This window comes from Drosophila gunungcola, assembly GCF_025200985.1.
Source record: "Drosophila gunungcola strain Sukarami chromosome 2R unlocalized genomic scaffold, Dgunungcola_SK_2 000004F, whole genome shotgun sequence".
Taxonomy (NCBI): domain Eukaryota; kingdom Metazoa; phylum Arthropoda; class Insecta; order Diptera; family Drosophilidae; genus Drosophila; species Drosophila gunungcola.
In genome coordinates, this window is record NW_026453167.1 from 4,721,912 (window position 1) to 4,736,303 (window position 14,392).

At 39.1% G+C, this 14,392-nt stretch overlaps 4 protein-coding genes across 4 annotated transcripts in view; all 4 read right to left on the reverse strand.

Annotated features, from left to right (window-relative positions):
- LOC128254365 (5-hydroxytryptamine receptor 1A) overlaps positions 1–14,392 on the reverse strand; it is a 41,416-nt gene that overhangs the window by 14,601 nt on the left and 12,423 nt on the right.
- Positions 2,304–2,916, reverse strand: LOC128254377 (dynein light chain roadblock-type 1). Its single transcript, XM_052983445.1, has 2 exons — positions 2,766–2,916; positions 2,304–2,694 (listed from the first exon to the last, which is right to left on the reverse strand). The coding sequence occupies exons 1-2, from the start codon at positions 2,846–2,848 to the stop codon at positions 2,379–2,381; spliced, it is 399 nt and encodes a 132-aa protein (XP_052839405.1). The 5' UTR covers positions 2,849–2,916; the 3' UTR covers positions 2,304–2,378.
- LOC128254375 (leucine-rich repeat-containing protein 40) lies at positions 3,395–4,429 on the reverse strand. Its single transcript, XM_052983442.1, has 2 exons — positions 4,309–4,429; positions 3,395–4,256 (listed from the first exon to the last, which is right to left on the reverse strand). The coding sequence occupies exon 2, from the start codon at positions 4,242–4,244 to the stop codon at positions 3,525–3,527; it is 720 nt and encodes a 239-aa protein (XP_052839402.1). The 5' UTR covers positions 4,245–4,256; positions 4,309–4,429; the 3' UTR covers positions 3,395–3,524.
- On the reverse strand, positions 5,923–7,345 carry LOC128254368 (uncharacterized). The gene has a single exon (XM_052983436.1). The coding sequence runs from the start codon at positions 7,226–7,228 to the stop codon at positions 6,002–6,004; it is 1,227 nt and encodes a 408-aa protein (XP_052839396.1). The 5' UTR covers positions 7,229–7,345; the 3' UTR covers positions 5,923–6,001.

A 14,392-nucleotide genomic window follows, 5' to 3' on the forward strand; every position in this document is an offset into this window, starting at 1 on the left:
GTTTTTACCAGCAACAACCAACATTCGGCGTTATAATTTTCAGGCTGTCAGTATAAATTATTTTTAAATTGCTATCGGCACCGTCGTTGTAAATTATGCATTTAATAAATACTGCATATGGCACTTTATAACGCTAACTGATTGATTTGATTTTCTGCCGGACAAATTGGAAGAGCTAAGCCAATCAGTGTCAGATATATGTATATTTGGTATATTAAATGGCGAAATCTGAGTGATGAGCTGGACCATAAATGCTCGCTCATTTGCAGCATTCGACACCATTGTTAATCCCGAAAAGGGCTTAAATGGCACTAATTAAGGGCAGCACATGTTGGATTGGCTGGCAAGATGAATGTCCGCAAATGCGGCAAAAGGGAGGACCATTAGTCATGGGAATATGTTGGCCAAAAAGAACATGGAAATATGGAAACAAAGAGATGGGGTAAAATCCCTGTTGGAGTTCACTTAACAGATCGTTTATTCAACCAGCTGGAATATTCATGTGTCTAAGGCTTAAGCAAAGTATTATGGAACTATAACAGGCAATTATGTGTGGGTTGTTTATATGGCCATTGTTGATTTAGCTTTTTTCAATTTTTACAAAAGGTCTGACTTTGTGTACACACCATTATTAAATACAGTTTTTAATCGGCTTTGGCTGGCCAACAAATAAACTGCCGTATGTGAACGTTAGGTTTCGATGGACTTTTGCTTTTATGGACATTTGGTTTTGTTGGTTTAAACTGGTTGTTTGCGTCTGCAAAAGTAAATTCTGATAATATTCAAGTGGTATCGTCTGGCCAAATAGCCCTTAACCTTTCGAAATTATGTTCGCTTACACGCAATTTCACGATTCATCGCGCGCCAGACGTCGAAATATTTACACGAAAGGCCTAGGGGAATTTGCGTGAATTCTCGATTGACGGCATATTTTGCATGACTTAAAACGCAGAACTCTTTAAATAAGGCCGGTAATTAAAACGGCAGTCGCTCAAACTCCACTGAAGTGGAGCTACCATGTAAATTCTCGCCTCTTACATTATTAATAACTCTCGAATATTCATTGAAAGTCAACGAAATTCCGTATGCTGCATTCAGCTCGGATCGGATCGAATCGAATCGAACAAATTAAATGTCAACATGTGTCGAATGCTCAGCACTCTGGTCACTTAATCACGTCCAGGGATTGCTCAATCGACTCCTTGAACTCCTTTGGCAAAATGATGAATGCAATCCATGACCAGCAATCTGATGGCATTATCCATCCTGCATGGAGCATATTTACAAAAGCCAACCGTATTTGCTGTTTCGTTATTGTTAAGATCACATTTGCGTTTAGCGGATTTGGAATTTAGTGACAGGCAAACCGTAAATATTTGCACCAAATTGGATAACGAAACAACCAAATACACAGCAGCACAAACAACGGAACACATGTATCCCGGGAGCTTAACAGGCGACAAAATACATACGTAAGGCAATTGCCACTGGGCAAATGCCGCTGTTTTTGTGCCAACAACAGGTTGAATCAATACGCGCAATTTGAAACTAAAACAATGCCGAAATTTCTGCCGAACAATAGGCACAATGGCAAATAGTCATTGTGTGACTTTGCCATTTCCTGCCCCGAGGGAAAACAGAACTTGATTTTCGCACTTTTACAAAATTCTATAAATTGGCTACATAAATAGGAATATGAACCAGGTTTGGAATGTCAAAAAAAAATTAATAAATAGCAAAAGCTGAGTGCAATATTATTAGAGAAATTTGTAATTAAAAAAAAAAAAAACAAATATAAAATGTTCTCAAATTATTTTTGCAGTGTCGAAACAAATGGATAATGGAAACAGAAACAGAAACAAGAACCACCAATCCACTACCAAAAGGCACGTTGTGAGACGTGCGAAATTTAATTGCCATTATCTTTTAATTTTTTCCGTAATCAGCTCATGCTGTTCAAAGTGTGTGTGTGGTTGAATATTTTTGCCGTACTGACAGCCAGCGGAATTGAGTTCAAATGAAGCTGCAAAGTGCCTGCCAAAGAACCAAAAACCAAAACCCGAAGACCAAAGACCAGCGAAGATTAATGAGTGTGGCGGGTCCAATTGAGAGGTCGTTTCATTCAGAGGGGCTCCGAAAAACAACTGACAACCCAACGGCATGAATATCCGTACGCCGTACTAATTGCCGCTGTGATGCATTTTTCGGATGTTCAAGCGCTGCATAAACGGATTAGTTTGCTGTCGCTGGGCTTTCCCAAAATGTCCCATGGAAACCAATTTCAACCGCGACTCATTTGCCTCAATTGCATGCAATTTTATTTCTACTGGAACGATACACATAGCTTAATTAACTCCGCTCATCAGTTGAGATTTAATTTATGTTGAATTTCGTTTAAACTTTCTGAACTTTTGGACGACAATCAAAATAAACTCTGCGCCTAAGGTCATGTGTATTTCGCCGATATTGGAGCGAATTCGCATGAATGTTATATCGTTCGAGGGATCCAGATCCCTGACCACATTGCGGGCCATAAAAAGAAGTGGCTTCAGATTCGAGACATATTGAAAAGTGCGCCTCGGACTGGAGGTGGATCGAAGGGGCACTCCCTGGTTGTCCAGAATTATAATGTCACGACCTCCGCGATGGGCGAAGAGGTCGACGAAGGCATCCCCATCGTATGATCTAATGCGACTGTGGAGGACCAGAAATTACCAGTGAAATGTTTATGGTTGCTAAATGGTAAAAAATAATTTGGAACTCACGGAGCCGCCTTTTTTACGGCTGGTGCGGCTTTCACAGTTTTACGCAGATTTTCTGTGGTCGATTGCCCAGAAGTTTTCGACATTTTGCTAGTTTATAAATAACACCTTCTGGGAAAGTGGTGTATTTATCATAGCCATCTTGTATTTGACAAAATATAAACACAAAAGCTGGTTAATGTTATAACACCAAAATTAAAGTTAAAATTCAATTGAATGGATATACAATTAAAACACAAGTAATTTTAGGTTTAGCCCTATGGTTCAGTTATGAATTTAGCAAATTAGGATCACCTAAAAAACGCAATTTCCCAATATTAAAGTTTCTTTTTTTTTTAAATTCGCGGTCATGGAAGACTTGTTTTTGCTTTTGCAAAACACGCAACATTGAAAATTGATTACAAAATAAATTAATTTACCTTTATTTTCTGTATGTGAATGTCTTATTAATTTTTAGAACATTACCAAAATTTAGAAGGAGTTTGCAACATTACAATTTTAAGCCATTTTACAACTACAAAGAAAACCCGTAAAAGTACAAAACAGGGTTGAAACATTTTCAAAAGTAAAAGGTTTGATAAAAATGTTGTGTTACTAGTTAAAACTAAAATTTGTTTCTTTTTTTTTAAGATAACTATATACATTCGTCGCTTTATTTTACAAAATGCTTTACAACTTGATTCATATATTATGACCAATATCTGATTTAGATGGGATACTTTACATTACAATTTTATTCATACACAATAGCCAATGTCTGATTTAGATGGGAATGCGGGTTCGCAAGTAGCTCAGCATCGACTGAGTACCCATGCTTAGGATCTGATGACGCGGCTGGCGGAATGGGTTGCCCCACAGCTCCAGCTTCTGGAGCTTCTGCATATTTCCCAGGACTGGCGGCACTATCCGGATGTCATTGTTACTCAGATTGAGGTTGAGCAGCTGCGGCAGGGCGCCCAATCCCTGGGGACCGGCATCCATGCTTTTGATTTGGTTGTCGTTGGCCAGCAAGGACACCAGGCTCTCCAGCTCGTAGATGGAGCGTGGCAGATGCTGAAAGCGATTGTGGGAGATGTCCAGCTCCTTGAGCAACTTGAGTCCGCCCAACTCCATGGGCAAGTCGCACAGCAAATTGCCGGAGAGATTGAGGACAACCAGCTTCGAGAACTGAGAGATATTGGGGGGTATGAAGCAGATCTCGTTCTGGGTCAGGATCAACTGGGTGAGCAGCTCGCTCAGCATGTGAAGATCCTTAGGAACTTCGCGCAGCAGGTTGTTCTCCAGGCTCACAATGTTCACCAGCTCCTGGCGAGCTGCCTCAAAGACCTCAATGGGCACCTCGCTGATTTGGGTCGATTTGATGTTAAGGATCCGGGTATTTCGCATTAAGTACTTGTCCGGAAATACGGATCTTTGCTCCTCCGAATGCGCCTCTCCCCCCTGCAGCCGTGGGCTATTTAGTCCGTCACCAACCATTGTCATATGGGGTATTCTCTAATACCAAACTGGTTAATTGTGCGGAAAAACAATAGGAACAAAAACTTACAGAATTTTTTGTAAACTATAATAAACCGTGTGAGTTGCTTCGACTGATACAAATTTGAAACTGATATATAAATCTATGTGACAAGAGTGCTCCTTTTACAAGTATTTGCAAAGGCTTTTTGATCAAATAAATGTTGCTAATAAAGAAAATTTTAAAATGGTAAAGATTTTAATATAATTAAATCTGTAGCAATTTGTATTCAAAATAAAACAAAAAGGAAAGCAAACTTCGGCAAGCCGAAGTTCATATACCCTTGCAGCTATTGCATTAATTAAATACTTTTGAAAACATTTAAATTATGATTTACTTGAGTATGTGCTAAAAAAAACATTGAAACTATGATTATTTGCAGCTCAATTATTAGATAGTTATTTTATATATTTTTATTATTTCTATGGGAGCTATATGCTATAGACGTCCGATTTTGATAAAATTTATACCATAATTCTGAAATAATTAAACATTGCTATATGTCGAAGAACTAAACAAAAAATTAAAAAACAGAAAAGTTATAATTTTTTTCATTTATTTTTCCGATTGTTCCTATGGGAGCTATATGCTATAGTCGTCCGATTTTGATGAAATTGAAACCGTAATTCTGAAATATTAAACCATTACTATATCTCGAAGAACTAAACAAAAAATTAAAAACAGCAAAGTTATAATTTTTTTTCATTTATTTTTCCGATTGTTCCTATGGGAGCTATATGCTATAGTCGTCCGATTTTGATGAAATTTAAACCGTAAATCGGAAATATTTTACCATTACTATATGTCGAAGAACTAAACAAAAAATTAAAAACAGCAAAGTTATAATTTTTTTTCATTTATTTTTCCGATTGTTCCTATGGGAGCTATATGCTATAGTCGTCCGATCCGGCTCGTTCCGACTTATATACTACCTGCAATAGAAAGACAACTTTTGGGAAAGTTTCATGCAGATAGCTTTAAAACTGAGAGACTAGTTTGCATATAAACGGACGGACAGACGGACAGACGGACAGACGGACATGGCTAGATCGACTCTCCTAGTGATGCTGATCAAGAATATATATACTTTATAGGGTCGGAAACGTCTCCTTCACTGCGTTGCAAACTTCTGACTGAAATTATAATACCCTCTGCAAGGGTATAATGATGCTGAATAAGAATAACATTCATATCAAAACTATTTTTAAATGCTTTTCGATTAAATTAAAGTTGCTTAAGCATTAGAAAAGCCTTAAAGGTATTAAAGAAAATTTTAAAATGCTAAAGTATTAAAAAAACCTTAAAAATACTGAAGAAAGTTTAATAATAATCATCTCAAAAGTATTTGCAAAAACATTTCGAATAAATGATTTTTATTATGTATTTGAAATTATTTTAAATTTATTTCAATAAATAAAATCAAATATGAAGATGTTTAAAAATAATCTATTTAAATAAGTTATTTTAGTTGTTAAATATATTTAAAAGGATAATGAATCTTTAAGCATGCAAAACCAAACCATTTTGATGACTAAAGAATTAGCTTTTCAAATAAGTTATTTGTTTTGTTAAATTCTTTGTTGAAGTATTACATTTATTTTAGGCATCAGCTTTGTCTTAAGTACATTTTTTTATAAATATATTATAAATTTCAAGCTTTCCCTTAAAGGGGCTGGTTTTTTTGTACTGCAAATCAGTTATGGCTAAGTTCTAAATGAAATTTTTAACTTGATTCGAGCACGCCACATTCTTTCAACTCGATCATGTTGTGGCTCATGGGCAGGTGTCCGATGGCCTCCTGGATCCGCTCCAGGAGCTGCATGCCCTTGCGCACCTTGCCGAAGGCGATCCTCCTACCGTTCAGGATGGACAGCGGCTTGAAGCTGATGGTGAAGTTCACGGCCGTGCGGGCATTCCCGCGGACATATCGGCTGGGAAAGGAGAGGATGCCGGCATCCACGCCATGGTTGAGCACCTCGAAGTCGTGCTCGATGTTGGTCGGTTCGGTGTTCCGTTGCGGATCCATGGATAGCCGGCCCTCCATCCAAACGGGCGCCAGAGCCCGGCTGAAGACGATGGATCGCTTGCGGTTCTGGGTGCAGATCCTCATGAACTCCAGCACCACCTGCGGACAGGCCTCGGTGAAGAGCTGGATGGCCAGGCGGCCCTGGATGCGGGCCTCCGGCACCGCGATGTCCAGGTAGATCTGCGGACGCAGCAGCTTGCACAGGATGCCCACGTCGCACTGGGCGTCCATCAGGCGCTCGTAGCGATTGATCACATGGAGCGGGATCTCGCAGCTGAAGGAGCCCGAGGACTTCGGCTTGTAGCGCTTCGACTGGCCGAGCTGCGGATCGAACAGACCACCACCCTTGTGGAACACCTCATTCTTTTCCAGCTGCCGGCGCTCCTTTTCCCTTGCCAAGTTGGCATTGCGCCACCGACCAGCTGCCAACCTTTCCGGGGATTTGGTAAAAGTACGCAGCGTATTATTGCTCTTCTTGTAGAGGGCCGTCAGCATCTCCATGTAGGACAGCTCCATGCCGTTGCCCTCGATCTGGACCTTGGGCGGCGGCAGATGGGTGTTCACCTTGCCCTTGATGTGGCTCATGCGATCGCGGTGCTGGCGGTACAGCTCCCGCTGCTCGTTCATCACCATGTGGGATCTGGTGTGGGGCAGGTTCCTCCGCGACGTGGGCACTGGAATGAGACGCTGGTGGTGACGATAGTTGTTCACCAGTGCCTGTTTCTGCACATTGAAGGTGGGCTTGGGACGCGGCTCCTCCACCTGGCCATCCAAGCCCACCAAATTGGGATTATGGCTTTGGTACACCGGATTGGTCATCGTATAGGGTCCACGCTTCACGGCAGCCACATACGAGGTCATCGAACTGGGTACTTGGGGAATCTTGCCTCCCGAATTGCGTGGCACATCTCCGCGGATGAACATTGTGGCTAAATTGACCAAAAGTCTATACTTGAATTTTAAATTGCTAAGGGGTATTCCGTTAACCCTTTGTAATTGGCTGAAAAACGTTGACTGATGGAATTTATTGGGGAGAAATGTCGAATTAACAATCATAGGTAACCCAGTTTGTGCAGTAAAAACAAAATGAAACAAAGGCAATTGAAGCGCATGGCAACATAATTATCTGCCTAATGCTAATTTCATTAACTGAAACATATAGGCTGCACAAAACATAATAAAATGCCCGCTATGCGTGTGGTTTTTTGTTCTTTGATGCGGAAAACAACATGAAATTGCAAATTTTTGCATCAATTATTTATTTGATATATGTATATATTTATATTTATTTATTCTGCAGTCGACGCGTGAAATATAAAGTTCAATTTAATTATTTTCAACTATTTTAAACGAAATTAACACTGCGGTGGGCTCATAAGTGCCAACCTATTTTCGCGTAATTAGTGATTTAATTAAAAACAGCAAAAATGCACGTCATTAAAAACGAAATATTTGCCTAGTTGTTCTCTGCACTTCTAATTCGCATTGTTTATTGTGTGAAAAGCTACAGATAGTTACCAATTATTCCATATCTTAATGTTACATACATATTAAAGTACTTTATTTATTTTTTGCTCATTTATTCCAGACGAAAGCAGCTTTGGTTATATTTCCACTCTTTTGACTTTTTGTAATCGGTCATTTAATGGGGCATAAAATGATTTCGACACTTTTTGTCATTGCCAATTGGTGTTTTGTAAGCCCATTGGACCATTAGGAAAATGGACAATTAGCGACCATAACACTTGAACAATTGTGCGACATAGTTTGAATAAATTGCGGAGCTTAAAAAAACTAAAACCTACTAATTTTAACAAGCTTTTTGCGTACAAGCCTAATCAAACATGCATTTAAATGTGCATCCTTTTTTCCATGGATGCTATATTAAATCAATAGCAGAGCTTTCACTGATTTACTTTTGTTAAAAACGGATTAAATGATATCAACGGCATATGATGCTCATATTCAGATAGCCGAAAAAAAATATAATTGATTGTTAATATGGTTGGGCATTTGCGGTCACAATTAAATGATTAATGCGATTGTGAGCGGTGTAGGGGCTTCAAATTAAAGATAACCGTGCCATGAATATATGTGCGCAGTAGTCGGGATGGTCTGAGGCATTAATGCCCTCCACTCAGCCGATTATGAGAACATCAACTGAAGGACATCCCCGGGCCGGGCCAAGTAAAGTAAAGAGTGCCGGGCCAAAGTGTCATTAGGGCAACGCTCTTATCGCTCAACAATCAACGTCAACGTGGGTGGATTGGTGTCTGTGGGTGGCTTTGGTCCATAGACATTGAACCACTTAAGCGGTTTTTTGTTCTCAAGTGTCACACCCATCAGTGCTCGTATCATCACATCACCCACTCTTCCCTAGTCCCTCTCAACTTACACGTGTTTTGTACTTTCTCTAGTGCCATGCTGTGCCCCCCTCGCCATGGTATTCATATATTTGATATTCATATTTCAATGTACATCTTAAAAATGTGTCAACAATAAACCCACACATCCGTGCGGACAAGTGACTGCAATTTGATCAAATACATACACTGTTCCATATATACACGCTGCATTTGAGCTATTTTATTTATTTTGCCCACAATGGCCTGTGACAAGTATTCCGAACGGAATGCTTGACATCTTCAATAAACCACCGTACGCATATACGCATTGGAATGTCGGTCTAAGGCCTGGTTATATTTAAAAAATTTAAACTGCTTTTAGCCAAGTGCCATACTTTTAAGGCTAGTTCTCAAAACATACAATTAAATCGCCGGTTAAAGAAATGTTGAAAATATAATTTAGAGATAAAATCGGGAATTGAAATATATTTAAATATAGATTTTTTTCTCCGTCTTTTCATTCTGGTGGATCAAATAGCTTAGCTTTAATCCTTAAAAATGTAATTTAATATTTAGAATGCCTTAAATTGTATTAAGACTTGCGAACACAAAAAAAATGTAGTAAAAATTCAACATTATTGGGCTAGTCATAATCATCTTTTGATGAAATACCCCAAATAAACATATTTTTTTGTGAACTATAACGTGACCTTGATGGCATTGCCCGCAAATTCTCCTATTATTTTTGTAGTAATTTTTTGATGGGCGAAAACAAAAGCCGGAGCCGTTAGTTAAGAGCATTATGGATCATAAATGCTTTGGCTGCGAAAATGTGATTTTATTTTGTCTGCTCTGACGCGTCTTTTGCCTCCATTATCCCAGCATCTGGCTTATGGAACCTGTCTTATTGCTGCCCCGTCTCCAGGATTATACATATACTTTCGCCTGGATGTGTGTGGTACATGGCACAAGTGTGTATTTTTATGACATTCTGCTTTTTTTCTCCCCAGCTCATGGTTGGGAGCACTTTGTGTTTGTCATATTTTTTCCACCGCCGAGATGTCAGGGGAAAAGCAAACCAAAAAGGGAAAGGTCGGGGAGATTTTTGGTAGAACAGGCGAAATCATGTAAATGGAATATGTGAGTATTTAAGCTGAGATTTAGTGAAGGCAAAGCCATGGTTTAGTCAGCGGTTTACCATTGCAAATTAAGAGAAATTAAAAATTACTTGCTATTAACTAAGTCTTTAAGAATGCCACCAATTTCCATCCAGTCCATTTAATCAGCTGTAATTAGCCCATTGCTGCTGCTAAAATGCCATCAACTTCAGTCCCATGTTTCTCAATCCGACAGACGTTGAGTGTCTGAATTGGCTAGGCCCTTAAGCCATCAGTTAATTAATGCCATTAATGCCTTAGCAGTAGGTCTCGAAACCAGTAATTAACCGAGTTGACAAATCAAGTTTGCCCTAAAGGAGCATACGGGATTGGCTTATATCAGTTAGCAGGCAGGCTTAATTATCAATAAGCTAAGGTGTTAATAGCCCGACGACAGCAGGCCTGCAAAGTTCGGTTACCGCCCGAAAATGTCAACCCACAAATATTTAATCCAATTCAGGGACAAAAGTGGAGGCAGTTCCTTTCCACACATTAAAAAACCATTTCAAAGGATTAGGTTTTGGGCTTGCAGCCCTTTCCTTATCCCCATTCCCACAAGCTAACTCATCTGAAAGTTACCTTACCTTTTGCCAAAGCCAAAAAGGTAAACGTGCAAAAGATGTCGTGCCAAAGATGAGAATGTTCAGATACAATTTAGGGCATCCTTGTAATCCCCAAACAATTTATTAGCCAAGGAAGCCAATTAGGTTAATGTGTTGAAAGAAATCGGATGCTTCACCTTGAAAACACAGTTTCCCTAAAATGTACTTCATTAAATGATTTCAAAACAGAAGCTATAATTTTAAGATTGCCAACACATTTGAAATTTTTTTTAGCATATTTCTACCTAAAAGGATTTGTGTAGTGATGCTTTAGCCGTGCCTTAATTGAATTTGTAAAAAGGACTGGCAAACTTCTTTGGCTCGAGCTGAAAACTGCAGGAGCCAAACCGTTTAAATGCGGACATCTGGGAATTGCGAACGTGAGGGAACAATTTAGGGTCTCGAATGCAGGCACTTTTGCTCTTTGCTTTGCCTTAGTGCAGTTTTCCGGCAAACTGCTCGTGGCGGGGGGCTAAAGACGAGTGTTCCTGAGACACTCACAAAGGGCTTACATGCGTTCGCTTTTGGACTCGCTCCCTGGGAAAATGGCCACAGAGTTGGCTCTGAAAAGCCATTTATCAAGACATTGCATAACAATGGCGCCCTGCGCCCTGCTCCCTGCTTCCAGCCACAAAGAATATTCAAAGCGAGTTAAGCTGTATGATTTGAACACGTGTTAACAACACATAAAAGCAAGCATCGCTTTTGCCATTGGCAAAGTGAGTGCGATGGAGTCTTCCAACTAAATAACTAAATAATCCTATATGGACCTAGTGAAGCAGAAATAAACGAATCGCCACCGTCCTATAGACTAAAAATGTTAAATAAATAAATGCTTTTGCTGGAGTCCAGAGAAAAAGCACCGCACTCACCGCAGCCAACAAAAATAATAGCTTTTGAATGGGTGAGGTGAAAATATTGCCGCTGGGCATGCGCCTGAATGCAGCTGGCAAATTGCACGGATCATAAATTAAAATCAAAAGCAAAGAACCCAGACAGGAAGCGTAAATTTGCCAACTTTAAGTGGAAGTCTAGTACGGTGGCTTAATCTTAAGTTATAACTCACTCAGTCTACCACTTATTCTTTTCAGGGTTGTGGTAAATCATTACGTAAATTGCACTTGTGATGACAGCTTTTGTGGTGTTTTTCTTTTAAGCGTGTTAAAGATTTATAAATTAATTTTTCGTAAAGAGTAAAGTTAATTCGAAAATCCTAGTTTGTTAGACCACTATTAATTTTTATTTATTGTAAAATCTCTTCTAGTTTTTAGTCAATTTAAAATTTAGTACTATATTCCACCTATTTTGGATAGCAGATCGACACCATCCTCTAAATTTTAATTTATTAAATTGATGTATTGAATTTGGGGGTGACTCCTCTCTAGTATTAAAGGTAGTTTTAAAACTTCTGCTTGGAGTTTTCATTTATTACTGATACATTTTTATTTTCTATTCCTATATCTAAATAGACGCTGAGACGACAACTTTATTACTATTTTCTTATGTGCTGCTGCTTAATATCATTTTTCTGCATACATAACTTAACACTCGACTTTTAAGAAATTGAATCTTAAATGTACATTTTAAGATCCCCTTTTAAATACGTCAGTTTTGAAACTTCCGCTTTATGTGCCACGAAAATGACTTCCTCAGCCTGTTGCAGACATCCGCTGGAAAGCAATATACCCGTACAGCTAACGAGTACCGGGTAAGGAAGATACCGACCAACACACACACACACACACACACATGGTGGAAAGTCAAGTGCATGCAGTGAAGGCTGGTGTGAAAAGCCAAGGAAAAGTGGAAGCTGACTGCCACAAAGCAGCTGTAAAATAGTTTTAATATCCGCTAGCAAGTTGCATTGTGTTTGTTGCTGCTTGTTTTTCCCTGCAGCGCTTTTCCGCCCACTCCGCTTATTTCTTTAGCTTTCCCAGTTGGGGGTTACTTTGGTTTTCCTTCGCTTTCCCCTTGGTTTTCCTCCCTTTATCCTCTGTTTTTCCCAGTTTGTCACCTGCTCTCGGTCGGTTGCTGCCTGCTGCCAGCTGTGTGATTGCACATTCATAAAATTTCCTATCAGCCCCTCAGCTTTGTATGCCATATTGCACAGGTCCTTTGAATTGCAGCTCATTTGTAGCGTTTGGCTTGCGGATATTCGAGCCTCGACAAATCAAAGTGCATACGCACACCCGCACAGTTTCATCACAAAGTGTCTGCCACTAAATAAACTTTGATTTATTTATACGCACTTTGCACTCGAAATGCGAAAAAGACCTTTTGGTCGGGGCAAATATTTTGTGGCCTTATCCTTGCCATCTTCTGGAATCCCCACTTTTCTGGTCTGTGTCAAAGGTAAGTACATTTTCGGCTTCCGGCCAAACTTCGCAAAATCACAATTTGCTGGCAGTTATGCTGGCTAGACAATTAAGCAGTACATTTTCATAAGTGCCGTTGGAAAAAGAACGAAGTCACTTATGCCAAACTTATAATGTGGCCATAAGAGTATGCTTAAATGGCCCGAAATGTGTGCGTAATGATTTGAACTAAAAAAGCATGTCTTAATAGTCTGTTAGTAGGTAAACTCTTATGATTATTCGACATTAAAGCCGCATATGAGCAAGTTACCTTAAATGGGAAATTCAACATTTGCTTTACAATTAGTGAATATTTTTGTCTTGCTAAAGATTTTGATTAAATATTTTTTGGTAAACTTTTAATTAGATGTGAGTTTGTTCAACAAAACAGATTGGTTCTTGGGTTATCATAATCTTATGAAATTGAATTAGAGTCCTGTAGTTAAATGTACTGGCTAAAGTATTCTTTAAGTTGTTGTTGTTTTAAATTAAAAACATATCCAATAATTTAAGGATACTACTAAAGCTCTTTAAAAAAACTCCAGTTTATAAATAAGACAAAAATCCAAAGATTAAAATGATATAATGATGTAAAACAGGGTTCGTTTTACTTTGCTGCTTCAAAGAATTTTCCATCTTTTTGTTCACTATGAAGACAGCTGAGTGAAGTTGTTTGAGAGACTTGTTGCCCGGACGGAGAATCTGCATAAATCCTCGTTAACGATGTCACATCACGTGACAATATGAGCAGAGCAGGGATTTAAGTTGCACTGCTATCCGGGGAAGTGCCTGTGCAGTAGTAAACTGGAAAAAGGGGAAATTGTTGCCATTGCAGGAGTCCTCAAAGTCAACCAACCCCCCACATTTTCCGCCTCTTCAGCCGAGGGAATCCAGGTGTGCTGATACTTAACTCACAATGCTTACACGTTTGCTTTACACCGATTGCTGCATATAGATTGGAAAATGCGGCAAAATGCACCTGTTGAAATGGTGACTTTAGTGTGAACGCAGGTAAAAATGAATTATCGTTTAACTCTTACATATGGCCCACTTTAGCAATTTCTGTATGAGGTTTGGCCATAAAGACTAGGAGCTTTTCATGGGTTTTTGGTATAAAAACCACTGCCAAGATACTTCACATTTTTTTCTTTTAGATATACGCTTCAACTTCGGTGCACGTACACTTGACTCCTACACTGGTTATCCATTCCGCTGGCACAAAAGCAATAAAATCACGTAGAAATACTTGCAGAAATCATAAATTCAGATGTCAATTCATAGCCTTGGCCTTGAACAAGGGAAGTAACATTTTATGGAGAGAAAGAAAATATAAAATTTTTCTTTTTTTGCATTATCTATGCATTGCCATTGACTTCCCCAAAAAGCACGTATGAATCCTAAGATGGTCCATTAATAACCACCCAAATAAACCCATTGTCGAACTCTTTGTCGATGCCTATGCAAATTTCGTGTCACTTTTTGCAATGTCTTCTGATACACGATGAATTTCGCCCTACAATCGATTTATTTTTACCGGATTATGTCTTTTCCAACTCAACTCCAAGTAATGCACACAACCGAAGCACTTGGCTTAAATCAAATTGCTGAGCAAAAACACAATTTCAGCAAA

What these genes read in the sequence shown, in the direction of transcription:
- LOC128254368 (XM_052983436.1), bottom strand. Translation starts at nt 7,228, where the DNA reads ATGTTCATCCGCGGAGATGTGCCACGCAATTCGGGAGGCAAGATTCCC.
- LOC128254377 (XM_052983445.1), bottom strand. Translation starts at nt 2,848, where the DNA reads ATGTCGAAAACTTCTGGGCAATCGACCACAGAAAATCTGCGTAAAACT. An exon ending in GCCGTAAAAAAGGCGGCTCC is followed by an intron (nt 2,695 to 2,765) that starts GTGAGTTCCAAA and finishes GGTCCTCCACAG; the next exon opens with TCGCATTAGATCATACGATG.
- LOC128254375 (XM_052983442.1), bottom strand. Translation starts at nt 4,244, where the DNA reads ATGACAATGGTTGGTGACGGACTAAATAGCCCACGGCTGCAGGGGGGA.